This window comes from Gavialis gangeticus, unplaced genomic scaffold (genome assembly GCF_001723915.1).
Source record: "Gavialis gangeticus isolate Ggan-Ray unplaced genomic scaffold, GavGan_comp1, whole genome shotgun sequence".
NCBI lineage: Eukaryota > Metazoa > Chordata > Crocodylia > Gavialidae > Gavialis > Gavialis gangeticus.
The window spans coordinates 2541926-2556311 of NW_017729018.1; the positions used below are offsets into that span (position 1 = coordinate 2541926).

Below are 14386 nucleotides of genomic sequence, written 5' to 3' on the forward strand. Positions count from 1 at the left end.
CCCACTTCTCCAACCTGTCCAGGTCTGCCTGGATGCGGCCCCTGCCTGCCAGTGTATTCACTTTACCCCACAGCTTGGTGTCATCAGCGAACTTGAACAGGGTGTACTCCACACCCTCATCCAGGTCACTAATGAAGATGTTGAACAGCACCGGCCCAAGGACCGAGCTCTGGGGGACTCCACTACCCACACCCTCCCAGGTCAACATCAACCTGTCCACCACCACCCTCTGGGTGTGCCCCTGGAGCCAGTTTGCCACCCATGTGACTGTGCAGTCGTCAATGCCGCAGCCCCTCAGCTTGCCCACCAGAATTGGGACACTGTGTCAAAGGCCTTCTGGAAGTCCAAGAAGATGACATCGACTTCCTCCTTCACATCTAAGCTCTTTGTTACCTGGTCATAGAAAAAGACCAGATTAGTCAGGCAGGATCTGCCTTGCATGAACCCATGTAGAGCAGTGGCTTGTTACTACTGTGCAGTAGTGTTGCTTGGCATAAAGCATGACGTGACATGATGCTACTGTGCCGTAGTAACAAACTACTGTGCGTTCAGCATCACCTAAAAACCATTCACTGATGCTACTGCGCAGTAACTGCCTAAACTGAAGCCATTCAGAGCAGCTCCCCCAAAGGACACACACACGCACAATATCTGTGCTCTAGTTTTATACAGTGACTCTTTAAAATTGCACAAATGCTCTGCTTGGTTAATTGGATCAAAACTAGAATATCCTAGACTTCAAATGCCCTAGATCCCAGAACCAGTTCCCTGGCGTAGCCAGTCCCACTGCCCTTGGGCAGAATTGGAACAAGGGCCCTCTAGCAGGAAAAGGTCCCTTGCCTTATTCTCTGTACCACTCCTTTCCAGCTGAGAGCCATATTAAACACATTACCTCTTCCCCAGTAGTGTCCGCCTCAATGCTTCCTTCATCTCCCTGTTTCTCAAACTGTAGATCAGTGGGTTAAGCAATGGAGTTACCAGCACATAGAAAAGTGTCACCACCTTCATATTGCTCCCAGGGGCTGACGGAATAATGTAGGTAGCCATAACAGAGGTGTAGAAGAGACCCACCACAGCCAGGTGTGAGGTGCAGGTGGAGAAAGCCTTGCGTCTACCAGACCCCTGTGGCAGCCTAAATGCTGCCCTAAGGACCATCACATAGGAGGTCAGGATGAAGAGGAAAGTGGTGAAGATAAGGAGGCAACACAGGATGTAGCAAGAAAGTTTAGTGCGGGGAGCTGGGATGCAGAAAGTAGCCAACAATAGGACAGGGTCACACATGAAATGATCCAGAATATTGGGGCCACAAAAAGGGACTTTGGAGATTAGGACAATGGGGACTATGAACCAGAGAAAGCCAAGGAACCAGCAAGAGGCCACCAGAACAAGGCAGGGCCGCTGGGACATAAAGCTGGAGTAGTGCAGGGGATGACAGATAGCTAGGTACCTATCTAAAGCCATGGCTGCAAGGGAGAAGCACTCAGCAGCCCCCATGGAGAAGAAGAAGTAGAACTGGAGGAAGCAGCCTTGAAAGGAAATGACATCTCCCTGTGGGGTTGGCAGGTCTGAGATCATCCGTGGCACTGTGGCGGTGACATAGCAGATCTCCAGGAAAGAGAAGTTCCCCAGCAGGACATACATGGGTAGGCAGCTGAGGCGGGGGTCTCGCACAACAGCCCATACGATGCACAAGTTGCCTGCCAGTGTCACAGTATAGGCTAAGGAGAGAAGAATGCATAGGAGGATGCGGTTCTTCTGCTCAAGGGAAGGGAAACCCAACAGGATGAACTCAGTCACAGGGTTGGTGGTGTTTTCTGGATTCATTGTGGAGACCTGGATCTGGAAGAAAAGGACAAACAGGACTCCTGGTATTCTTGGCCCCAGAAAGGAAGAAGGATCTAGTGGGCGAGGGCTGGGAGACACTGGAAATAGGACTACTCGTACTATATCACCACATCTGAAAACAAAGTGGCATTTGCAATTGAGACTGCGATGGACCAGCAGTGGCACTCTGAACAGCCCCATTGCTCAAGCTGGGGGCAGCAAGCAAACCATATGTGCATGCAGACATGAATGTGCACAAGTCTGTCTGTAGCTTGCACAAGTAACAGTCTCACATCCACCTAGGATGGTTGATCCACCCACCACAGGTTCATTTAGCTTTTGGTGGACACCTACCTTGCTGGGAAAAGCCACTGCACTGAAGCCCTAGCTGGACAGCCTGGCTTTCCCACAGCCGGACCTACTTTTGAGGGCCAGCCTAGAAGAATTCCTTCTCGGCAAACCAGAACTAAAACTGGGAGTTTCAAATATTTCTCAACCAGTCAGGTGTTTCTGAGACTCTCCACAGGTGCCTCTCCACATGGTGCATAAGCCAGTTTTTTAATCTGGCCAAGACTTCCTTTTTTAAAATGGGATTCAGACTTCAAAACCACCTAGATGCCTTTGAGTACTATACCCACAATATTTCTCCTTAGGAGACCGTGGGGCAAAATTGAACTAGCGCAAAGAGACATTTCAAATCTCCTTACCTTCTGTTCAGACAGATCCAGGGATGACATCAATCATGGATGAGAAGACACTCACATGTAGGAGGAAAATCTGTTAGTCCAGGTTCCTGGATTTGCCTCTCTCAATTCCTGGCTGTGAATGAAATAAAGAATGACTTATTAGAAGTGAAATGAACTTATAAAGTTAGTGAATGATCATTGCTATTTTTCATTAGTCACTCAGAAACACTCAGGAGCCCTGGGCAGGTCCCATTCTGCTGCACACTGCGCAGACCCAAAACAGATCGTCCCTGACCCAGACAGTCTTCATAGCAAGTCAGATTACACAAATTCCAGGACTTAAAATTTAAAACTAATGAGTCTGTGTTATATTAATGTCTACATTTGATTATTCTATCTATTCCTATTGTTATGGAAGCACTAAGCCAATAATGATTGTGATATCCTTTTATACTTTGAATTCCAATACATTCCTGACTATGTATGATATCAGCCCCTAGCTTCTTTTTCAATAATAATGATATCATATTATTTAGAGTTGAATGAAAATAATACAATATGAAGAACTAGAACCATATTATTCCTAAAAATGTTTAAAAGATTGATTCAATACTAAACAGTGTGCCTCTAGATTTGCATAATTTGTTACATTAATATTAACTTGCCATGTTAAAGTCTAGATTTTATAATTATTAAAATTATTGTCTTAATTTAGTAAGGTTTGTAGTGATCCCTGATGTGTAAAAATATTACATTTATAATGCTATTATATCAATCCTTGGTCCTGGGTAGGATCAACTCAGGCAACACATGGATCTGTGAAACTTGTAACAAGCCGTGTCACTCTCAAACTGGGTTTGTAAGTTGCAAATGGATTTGTCAGGTATCTGACTAGACTTCTTCTGTGTACACCATGATTAGAATAATAAAAAATCTCTATATTTTAATTATAGAGATCAATTTTGTTAAGGAAATACCAAATTAAGAATGATATGTCATATGGGGAACATCTACACATTCATAAATGTGCAGTAGTTACTGTGCATTTAGTTTATTATTTGCTTAAGGAATACTGTGAATAAATGCACAGTAACTACAGCTACTGTGCAGTAGTGCCAGCGTATGGTTTTTTAGTGACACTTACTGTGCAGTAGCCGTAGCTTATTAGTATGGTTTTTACTGGACATGCTACTGCCAAGGCTACTGCACATTAAGCGTCTCATATAGATGCACCCACTGACTTCTAGATTCCACGTAAAAAATTAGCAACATACAGGTTGTATTAATGTCCAGGATTAAAGTTTTAAAATACTGAGCTATTTAAGTGTGGTCTTTATCCAATTCCTCTATGAATGTAAACATTATAGAAAGGACTAAGTCTTACACTTGTTAGAATATTACATTGAACCTGTGGGTCTGAATAAGTCGTTAGGTTGATAAATGTCAGTGTAGTTAAAACAGCCACCTGTGATGCTGGTTTGTTAAAATGGGTTTGTTAAAACAGTCACCTCACTAATGCAATGGCTTATCTCACTGACTTCCAGGTTCTATTCGAAAGCTAAAAGAGCAAATCGTTGGCATACTTAAATTGGCATCCTCCCACCAGTTGTTCAGCTCCCTCACCCTTTGTAGGCTTAAGGAAGCAACTCAAAAACGCACAGCACTCTTATCCAGCAGTCTCCATCCTAAGCCTCAGTTCAGGCAGCGTTCAGTCGCCTCTCAGGAGCACTTAGGTGAAATGTCGTTTCCTATGAACGATGAAATGTCTGACAAAAAAACCAAAACCTGTGCTGTCTGGAAAATGCTGGCTTTGTTTTTGCTCAACATAGGGGCCCCAGAGGGAGGTAGGGTAACTCTCTCAAGGCTGGTTAATTTTTCCATTGAATCAACATCTTTGAGAGATCACCTCATTCCTCACAATGCAATGGGTGAACTTAGAAGTCTTTGTTCTCCTCTTCGTTGTGTCATCCGGTTCAGCAGAAAGTGCTCAACCTCTTACCAAAGTCTGTCTAGCAGATCTCTTGAGGATCTGATCTGAGGGTCCCTCAGAACAGATTTTAAGGCCAAAAAGGACCATGTGTGACATGGACTGTTAACCTACGGCCTGTGGGCCAGATCCAGCTCAGGGAGCCATTTTATCCAGCCCAGGGAACTGGAGGTTCTACAAGTTTTTGGCACAAGGGGGCAAAGGCAGTGTTTCAGCACCAGAGGACATTGCCACCACGGTGGCTGGGTGGCAAAGAGAAGCGGCACGGTGGCAGCACTGCTGGGGGGTAGCAGGGACTAAGGCAGCAATGTGAACTAGGTTGGAAATGGCCCATGCTCAGAGCTTAGTTTCAGTAGAGCCCTTCTCCAAATAGTTATCAACCCCTGATGTAGGAGATTATCTAGCCTAACCTCCTGTATCACACCAGCAATAGAATTTTATCCAATTACCTGCCTTTGGTCCAATAGCTTACATTTGATTAAGGCCAATCACCAGGAAAAGTTTCCAAGAGGACTGTCGAGGGAATAAGTGATGTTGAATCTGACTTCAGCTTCCAGCCATTGGTCCTTGTTTTGCCTCCCCAAGAAGATGCTTAGACACTGCCATCAATTCCTCACTTTCTTTCTTTATTAGGTTCCACTGTTGGAGAAACCAGGCATCACACTTTCAATGTCATTGCTTCAAACACGAGACCTGAAAACTTTTTTTTGGTTCAGATGAAAGCTGAAGCTCAGAAGAAATCTTCTGAATCCAGGATCTGGGACTGTAAGAAAATTAAACACTGCAGTTTTGTGATAAAATAATAGGAGTTGGCACACTTTTTTAAAATGCACCCTGTCTGGTCTATAAACTTTAGTTTTGTCAGGCAGTGGGGATGTATACACATATTGAGGGAAGTGACACTCACTGTGTATGTGTGACTCTGATGCCATCTGCAGTTGAGCTGGAACTCTGTCCATTATATTTGTGCTGATCTTTCAGAGACCATCTGGTAAAAGTGAGATACAAGCAGTAGCACTGTGACAGGGGGCATGCTCGGGGCCATGTCTCATGCTGGGCCACCCACCTGTCTCTATGGAACAGATGGCCCAGTCTTGCCTGCTACGACTTTGTTGTTTCCATAAACTGGTGGTAAATGTGGGAGACTGCCCATTCATTGCCCTGATGCCAGGGGGCGCTATCTGTGGCTCCGACCTCCCCTACACTGCAGCCCATGCCTTGCAGATGGGATCCACATGATGTAACTGTAGCCTACACCATGACTGGTGCTCCAGGGTCTCACAGGGACTCTCCCTCCCTCTCTGGAGCAGCAGGTTCAACGCTACTCTGTGCAGTGCCATGCTCTGTGCTCTCCACGCTACCCCCTCTGGGGTCTCTGGGATCTCACATCCCTGCTGGGCTCAGATGGCACTCTGCTTGCTGTGCCTGGCCCCACTACTCCCACAGCTGCCTCCAAAGCCATCCAAAGATGAGGGCTGGGGTTAAGGTGCCCCTCCTCGCCTTCCACTGGGGAGGTAACTGGCCTGGCATTTCCTGCGGGCTCCCATGCCACCAGAAGCCCCACCAGGCCACCCTTCCCCAGCAGGGTGCAGTTTTAGATCAGGCCCAGGACCAATGAGCCTCCTGCTCTTACCTTCCAGATGTTCCTACTGAGCTCAGCCAGGCGCTGTTTCTGCCTGGGCTGGCAGCAGCAAACTGCAGCCTTTATATCGCATGCTCTCAAAATGACTGCTGTCATCGAGCACCTGGTAGTTGCCTGACTCTGCCCTTTAAGTGGCCGTCATCTAAAGGTGCCCTGCCACAAGTACAATAGTGGGAAGAGGGCCAGGAAGGGCACTAGCCCTGGACTTTGACATAGTGGGGGACACCAGAACACAACATGGACCCACTGCAGCCGAGGGATAGGCTTTTGATACGCTGGCCACTGCAGCCCCATAGCATGGGCTGCTCCTGGTGCCCTGTTTGCTCCCCACCCCCAGATACACTATGCATTGCAAAAACCCAGGGGAGGGACAGCATTGCACTCAACCCCACATCCCCATATGCCACTGACTGCTGGATTCCCTGACTGGGCAATGCAGAGCTGCATCTGTGACAGCAAAGATGCCTTGAGGGGGATGGGAGAGGAGGAGAGGGGCAGGCTGCATTCTGGTGCCCAGTGCTGTGCCAGTGTGTGGTGAGCCTGCTCATCAGCTGCAGCAGCTACTATAGACCTTGCTACTACAGCAGCAGCTGCCACCAAGGTGAGGATAGGTAGGGCAGGTAAGACTCCCCCACAACTCCCACTCTTCAATGGCTGGCACTCTGCCCAGGGCACTGTAGGAGCTTGCCATGTCTCTTGATATGTTTAGGGCTCACCGGATCCATTCTATCCCCAGAGGAAGATGAACTGGCTGGCCCAGAGTGATAAGGAGAATGAGATATGAGGCCATTCCCCACTAAGTCTCAGCTGTGAATGTGTCCTAGGCCAATAAGTATTCTTGGGACTTTGTTTGACCTTTGTATGGCACAAGTGGGTGGGTTCTCATTGACCTTACATGAGAGATGCTGCATAACTATTCTCTATCTGGTAGCCTCAGCAACAGGGTCTCAGGCTGAGCAGATCATAGTAATGGAGCAGCTCTGCTCTTACCACAAGACCTCACTCTCCTGTCATTGGGCTTGCATCCCAGGAGCTGCAACTCCTCAGCCATACTCTGAGCTGGTAAGTGTTCAACCACACATGGATTAGAGCTTCAGTGGTCAGGGTTTCCCCACCCCCTGACCAATCCTGGCTACCATAGTCCTCCGGCCTGGAGGCTGCTGATTTGCTCTCAGAGGGTGAAAATTGACTGATCAGAGGTACCCGCCACTGATTCACCTGGTTGAATGAGCTGTGGTGGGATCTCACACTCTCCGTGGAACAGTGAAAACAGAGTGCAGTCTGAATGGTAACAGGGGGTGAATAAATATTATGCCTGTGCCTTCTGCCATTCTCAAGTGAAAGACAGTGAGTAGGACACACTGCCCACCAGGCTGGAAATGGGGGAGTGAGGACAGCTCAACATTGAGGATAGAGGCAGAAATGGGGCCAGATATGGTGACTGTTGTGTGCACTGTCCCGTGTTGTTGATACAATTAGGTTGTCATGATGATTGTCGCTGGCATTTTTGTCATAGAATCATAGGATGGAAGGGACTTTAAGGGTCATCTGATCCAACCCCAGCATGAAGATGAGACTATTAATCCTAAATCATCCCTGTCTGATGCTTACCAGCCCCCTCTTCAAAACCTCCAATGAAGGAGTTTACACACTTTCCTTGGGTAGACTATTCCACTACATTACCGGTCTGAGAGTAAGGAAAGTTGTTTGTTGCTTTTTTTTCCCACTGAGATTTATTCGAAATCTACTTTGCCAAAATTTAAAATCATGCCTTCATGTGATACTTTATCAAAACTCTTAAAGAAGCTAACTCTGGAAACACAGGAGAGGATTACTGCTCCCACCTCCCGCAAACCTAGGCCAGGCAACTTTTACTTATTACCGAAGACCCACAAACTGGGCAGCCTAGGACACCCCATTGACTCTGGCATCAGCATCATCACAGAAGGAGTTTCTGGCTACCTTGGTTCTACCCTATTCCCACATGCCCCTGGAGCCACCAGCTATTTGAAACCCACAATTTTTTTTAAAGAAACTGGGCCCCATTGGTAAGACTCCAGCAAACTCCATATTACCTACCATGGATGTCATGTCTCACATCCCCCATGAGGATGGATTACAAACCATGAAGAACATTATCCCCACTAAACTCCATGTCTGTTTCCACTTCACTCTCCTGCTTTGCTCTCATGCACAGCCATTTCAGATCTGAAGACTCCCTGTCTGGGGACGTACAAATGAATAGCACTGACATAGGCACACATATGCCCCCTGCCCAACATGTCAGCATATTTATAACAAACCTTGAAGTTCATTTCCCCAGCAGCTGCCCACTCATCCTGCTGGTCCATCTCCCTCCCTCTCCCCCTCCCCAGGGACATCAATGACTTATTCATAATATGGACACACAGGAAGAAATCTCTAGAGAAATTTCACCAGCATTTTAACAACTTCCACCCTTCCATCAAACCTTCTCTGGAATATTCCACATATCAAATTCATTTCCCAGACACTACAGTGAAGGTTAGCAATGGCCACATTGCTGCTATCTTGTATCAGAAACCAAACAACCACCACAACTACCTTCATGCCACAAGCCACATCACTAGAGCCATCCTCTACAGCCAAGCTCTGTGTTACAACCATATCTGCTCTGATCCCACTGATAGGGATGAATGCCTTAAGGATCATAGAACCACAGACAACGAGGGCTGGAAGGGATCTCAGAAGGTCACATCTAGTCCAACCCCCTGCTCCAAGCAGGACCAGCCCCAACTAGATCATCCCAGCTGAGGCTTTGTCTACCTGGGTCTTATAAACGTCTAAGGATGGAGATGTCACATCCTCTCTGGGTAGCCTTTCCAAGTGTTTCACAACACTGCTAGTGTAAAAGTTTTTCCTAATATCAAACTTAAACTTCCCTTACTGTCCTGTCCCAGAAGTAGAAGCCCAAAACTGTAGCCACCCAAATCAACAAAGCCAGACTCAGACCTCACTCTGGCCTGCTACAGTACCAACACCAAGGACAACAGAATTTTTTGGTTGTCCCTTGAAGTCCCCAGCTTGAACACTTTAGACACATGATTAATGACTTCCAATCCCTCCTGGAAAAGGATCACTGTCTTAAGGTAGCCTCTGGGGACAAACCTGGCTTGGCTTACAGACAGCCCCTGATACTGGACTTAATACAGTATTAAACTTTACATGGTGGCACTGGAGTCATGACAATGACGTGGACAAGAATAGTCTATTCTCTAAAAAAAGAGTTTACTGAGCACAGAAATCTGCAATGTCAAGCATAAGACAAACAAAAGGAAGTACTAAGCAATGTGTGGCACAGTAGCAACGTTGCTGTATGGGTACATGAAGACGCTCATAGAATCATAAAAAATCAGGGTTGGAAGGGACCTCAGGAGGTCATTTAATCCAATCCCCTACTCAAGCAGGACCAACCCCAACTAGATCATCCCAGCCAAGGTTTTGTCTACCCGGGTCTTAACTACTGGAACAGGCTACCCTAAGAGGTTGTGGAATCTCTATCCCTACAGGTTTTTAACTACCCAACTATAATTGCAAATCATCTGCAGACTGGACAGTGTTTAGCATGATTTAAACAGGGACTACAGATTCTTATTCCATTATCTGGACTAGCTTTTATGGCCCCTTTGTCCCTGTGGGTTCTTTGCTTGTATCCATCTCCCTGCACTATCCCCCTCCCACCTTCCCCAGCCCTTCCTCTCCCTCTTCTTTTCCCACCTTTTGCACTGAAATCACTCTTTCCACTTTATTCACTGCTCTATCCCGTCCTTTCACACCGTATGATGAAGTGAAATCAAATTAATGAAATCTTGGGCTCTATAGATATTTTATTTAGTTAATCTGGAAGACGCATATTTATGCTGCTGTCTACTTTATTAAAAGCCTTACTAAAGCTCAAGTATATAGTGCCATTCCATTACTGTCATCTACCCAATATGTTACTTTTTTTTCAAGACGTTCCAGCTGTGAGTGGCATGAAGCTGTGATATTTGCTGTTTTTCTTTCATAGTTTCATAGTTGGTAGGGTTGGAAGGGACCTGAGAAGATCATCAAGTCCGACCCCCTGCCATGGCAGGAAAGAGCACTGGGGTCAAACAACCCCAACTAGGTGTTCATCCAGCCTCCTTTTAAAGACCCCCAGGGTAGGAGCCAGCACCACTTCTGAGTACTGCTGATGTGTGTCTCAGCTGCCACAACTGTTTCTGGTGTTGGGGCTGTCACATAAGTATGGCAATGACATGAGTATGGATGTGGGACGTTTCTGTCTAAGTCCAAGGCCTGAAGCCCAAAGTGAGTGGGGAGTTATCTATGGAGGCTAGGGGCAGTAAGTCCTGCTGAGTTCACCTGTGAGACTGCTCTGGCCTTGTAGCCAGTGCCTGCTCTCAAGCCCTTGGTCTACAACACGTGAGCACGGATGCTGGGGACAAGGCCAGAATAGCCGCACTAGCAAATCTCCAGCTGTGGAGCAAACCTGCAAGCTCATGTGGGAGGACTGTACCCAGCTTCATCCTCACCAGGACTTGCCACTGCAGTTGTACAGAGAAGGATAAGGGAGCCCAAAACTATGCGACAGCTCTTGATGTACACAGACCCTGGTGCAATTTGAGGTGATAGATTTGACCTATAAATCCCTTAACAGCCTGGACTCTACATATCTAAGAGACAGCCTTCTCCCTGATGCCCCATTGTGGTCCCTAAGATCAGTGGGAGCTAACTTCTACAAGCACCATCAATACACCATGTCTGCTTGGCAAAAATGCGAAAAGTCATTCTCAGCAGTCACTCCAGTTGTAGGACTCCCTCTCTCTTAAGGCCCAACAGAACATGAGGCTGGATAGCTTTTGCAATCACTGTAATATCTTCCTATTTGTGCAGACATTTAGCAAGCAAACCTAGGCTACGATATAGCTTGATATTCCAGGGATTCCTCCTGACTTACATGGGCAACAAATTTGCCCACTTGAGCTGTGTAGGGAATGCAGGGAAACAATTGAAATTAAATAGTGCCAAAAATGGAAAGAGGGGATCCAGCATCCAGGTGTGCACTATCATTGCACTTATTTACATTGTGCAGGCACAGAAACACACACAGCTTGTGTTCCAAGTGAATGGTCAAATGGATTTTTATCATTAGATGCAGAGTGTCACACAAAATGCATTTGCTCAGTCAGATCAGAGATAGTGTCTCCTAAAGGTGAAAGGCCTCTGTGTCATTCATGGGCCCATACAGCCTAAGACTCCTACAGATACAGCCCACCCTGTTACACTCCCTATGCTGTGAGCCAGCCAGCCAGTACCACCAGGAGCTAGACAGGAACAGCTATCGCTCCCCCAGCAGTGTCCTCCTCAAAGCTTCCTTCACCTCTTTGTTTCTCAAGCTGTAGATCAATGGGTTGAACAGTGGTGTCACCACTGTATAAAAGAGTGTAACCATCTTCCCACTGCTCCCGGAGGCTGCTGGATTGGCATAAGCGACCATGACAGAGCCATAGAAGAGACCCACCACAGCAAGGTGAGAGGTACAGGTGGAAAAGGCCTTGCGTCTCCCAGCCCCCCGAGGCAGCCTCATCACTGCCTTAAGAACCATTGTGTAGGAGGCCAGAATAAATAGAAAGGTGGAAAAGAGGAGGAGGGAACTTAGGCAATAGTGGGCACGTTCAGTGTAGGGAGCAGGGACACAGGAGACAGCCACCAGTGGGACTGGATCACAAAGAAAATGATCCAAGACATTGAGGCGACGGAAGGGGAGTTGAGAGATGAGGACAATGGGGATGACGAACCAGAGGAAGCCACAAACCCAGCAAGAGGCCACCAGGAGTAAGCAGAACTGCTGGGACATGACACTGGGGTAACGCAGGGGGTGACAAATAGCCAGGTACCTATCCAAGGCCCTGGCTGAAAGGAAGAAGCATTCAGTGGTTCCCATGGAGAAGAAGAAGTAGAACTGGAGAAAACAGGCTTGAAAGGAGATGACATCTCCCTGAGGGGTTGCCAGGTCCACTAGCATCTGTGGCACTGTAGTTGTGTTGTAGCAGATCTCCAGGGAAGAGAAATTCCCCAGGAGGACATACATGGGCAAACGGTGGAGGCGAGGGTCCTGTAGAATAGCCTACATGATGCAAAGGTTGCCTGCCAGTGTCAGAACGTAGGTTGAAGAGAGGAAGGCACAGAGGAAAAGGCGACTTGTCTGGTCCAGGGATGAAAAGCCCAACAGGATGAATTCAGTCACAGGGTTGGTGGCATTGTTTAAAATCATCGGGAAACTTGGATCTGGAGAAATGACACACAAGATATTCCAGTTTTATTCCTGGCTTTGAGAATGGATAAGGCTCTAGTGGGGTAGAGCTGGGAAATCTAGGAGTTAGGACTCCTGTTATATCATCAGTGCTGAGAATGTTCACCATACAGTATAGGAAAGCAGACATTCATTCACTGAGCGTGGGTCCATCCCCACACAGGGAGCAGTGCTCTCACATGTGCCACATACACGTGCAAATGCACTCGCACACAAAATGCATTTCCAAGTCCATACATGATCCAACACCCTCCATGCATGAAAAAGGCCCAGCATGGATGCTTTAAATCAGTTGTTCTTGACTTCATTGGACTCTAGACACCCCTCGTTAGACACGAGGCACCCTTCAGAAAATTCCAGGACTTAGATCCCAGACATTTTTTGACTACAGAAAAATAACAGAGCAATTCTTCTGTTGCTCAGACAGAACTTAGAAAGACAAAAGGACATCACAGCTGTTTTGACACTAAGAATTCCTATGGGAAATCTTTGGGTTCATCTTGTGAATCATGTGTGTTGTAGTGTTAGAGGGATGTTGTAGCCATGTTGGTCCACAAATTACGCAAATAAGCAAGGATTTTTTGGGCATGATATCCTTTATTGGCCCAACTGCATGGTTGGAATAAGGTTAGGCGAGCTTTCAAATGCAATGCATTCTTCAGCAGGTCACGCATAGGCATTTGCACACCTAACAGTGCTAAGATGATGCAGCACTCTTAAAAGGACCTCATGGTGCTCCTGGGTGCCACAGCACCCTGGCTGAGAATCATCATTCTAGACCAGCTATACTGCTTAGGGAACATTCCCATGCCTGGGTGTGCTTTTGAGGGCCAGCCTAAATCAGTGGCTTTCAAACTCTTCAATGGAGCCGTGGGCTTTTGCAAGAGATCATCAGGGGTTCGGGCCGAACAGGCTGAGAGGTGATGTGCTGCCACTGGGGGCCAGGTCCCCGGGCTCCATGTCAGTTCACAGAATAGTGGTAGGGGTTCCACGGCAGAAAAGATGTGAGAAGTTTCTGTGGCTTTAGGAAGTTTTAAAACCACAGTCTAGAGGATGGGAAACCCTTCTCTGTGCTGGTCATAAGAGAACATGATGCTCAAAAGCAGTGGTTCTCAGCCTTTTTTGTTACTGGAACCCATTTGAAAAGATCGATGGCCAGTCCCAACCCACAGCCCCCTGGTCCTGCCAGTGCCCCTCACTCCTAAGGCACAGTCCCTGGCCCCCGTGAGCCATGCTGGTGTCCCTCCCAACCTGCAGCCTCCTGCCCCCCCAGGCCAGAGCATGGTGACTGCAGCAGCTCTGGCTCATGTGAGTGGCAAGAGAGCAAGTCCAGGCCCAGGATGGGCTGGAGAGAGGATGAGGGGAGGCCTGTGGCACCCACCCTGCACTGGGCTGGGGCTCCCATGCCATGCCAGGCAGCCTAGTCACGTCCCCACCTGCTCCCCAAGCAGTGTCTCCTGGATGCCCTGACCCTGCAAATATGGTCCCCAGCCCAGGTGCCACTGGCCCAGCCATGCAGCTCCCCGGCACCCTGGAAGGACCTCCACTACCCACTTACCCCATTGGAGGGGCAGGTGCCTCCCCCACCCCCAGCCCCCTGCCCTGACGCAGCCTCGGCACCTGGCCTCCTTCCCCCAGTGCTGGCAGACACCTGCCCCCCACCCCCACCCCAACCAATTTCCATCCACACCAATACCCTGCCCCCCCACACCTCACCAGACAGTCCCCAAGACCTGGACCTCCAACCCCCACTCCCAATACACTTACCTGCATCCAGCTGCTGGAGCTGCTCCCATGACCCTTCCTGGCTGCATACCGGCCACATATGTGTACACATGCAGATGCATGTGCACCCGCTGCCTCCAATCGCTCTAAGCAACCCCTGGCAGGCTGGAATGCTGCCAGCCTGTAAA

At 47.9% G+C, this 14386-nt stretch overlaps 2 protein-coding genes across 2 annotated transcripts; both read right to left on the minus strand.

The window, feature by feature from the left end:
* Nucleotides 1–660: 660 nt before the first annotated feature.
* LOC109294760 (olfactory receptor 11H6-like) lies at nucleotides 661–4563 on the minus strand. The gene is made up of 3 exons (XM_019513216.1): nucleotides 4134–4563; nucleotides 2532–2643; nucleotides 661–1839 (listed from the first exon to the last, which is right to left on the minus strand). The coding sequence occupies exons 2-3, from the start codon at nucleotides 2559–2561 to the stop codon at nucleotides 889–891; spliced, it is 981 nt and encodes a 326-aa protein (XP_019368761.1). The 5' UTR covers nucleotides 2562–2643; nucleotides 4134–4563; the 3' UTR covers nucleotides 661–888.
* A 6928-nt stretch (nucleotides 4564–11491) lies between these two features.
* On the minus strand, nucleotides 11492–12445 carry LOC109295033 (olfactory receptor 11H6-like). The gene has a single exon (XM_019513693.1). It carries the CDS (start codon nucleotides 12249–12251, stop codon nucleotides 11499–11501), a length of 753 nt encoding a protein of 250 aa, XP_019369238.1. The 5' UTR covers nucleotides 12252–12445; the 3' UTR covers nucleotides 11492–11498.
* Between the last annotated feature and the right edge of the window lie 1941 nt (nucleotides 12446–14386).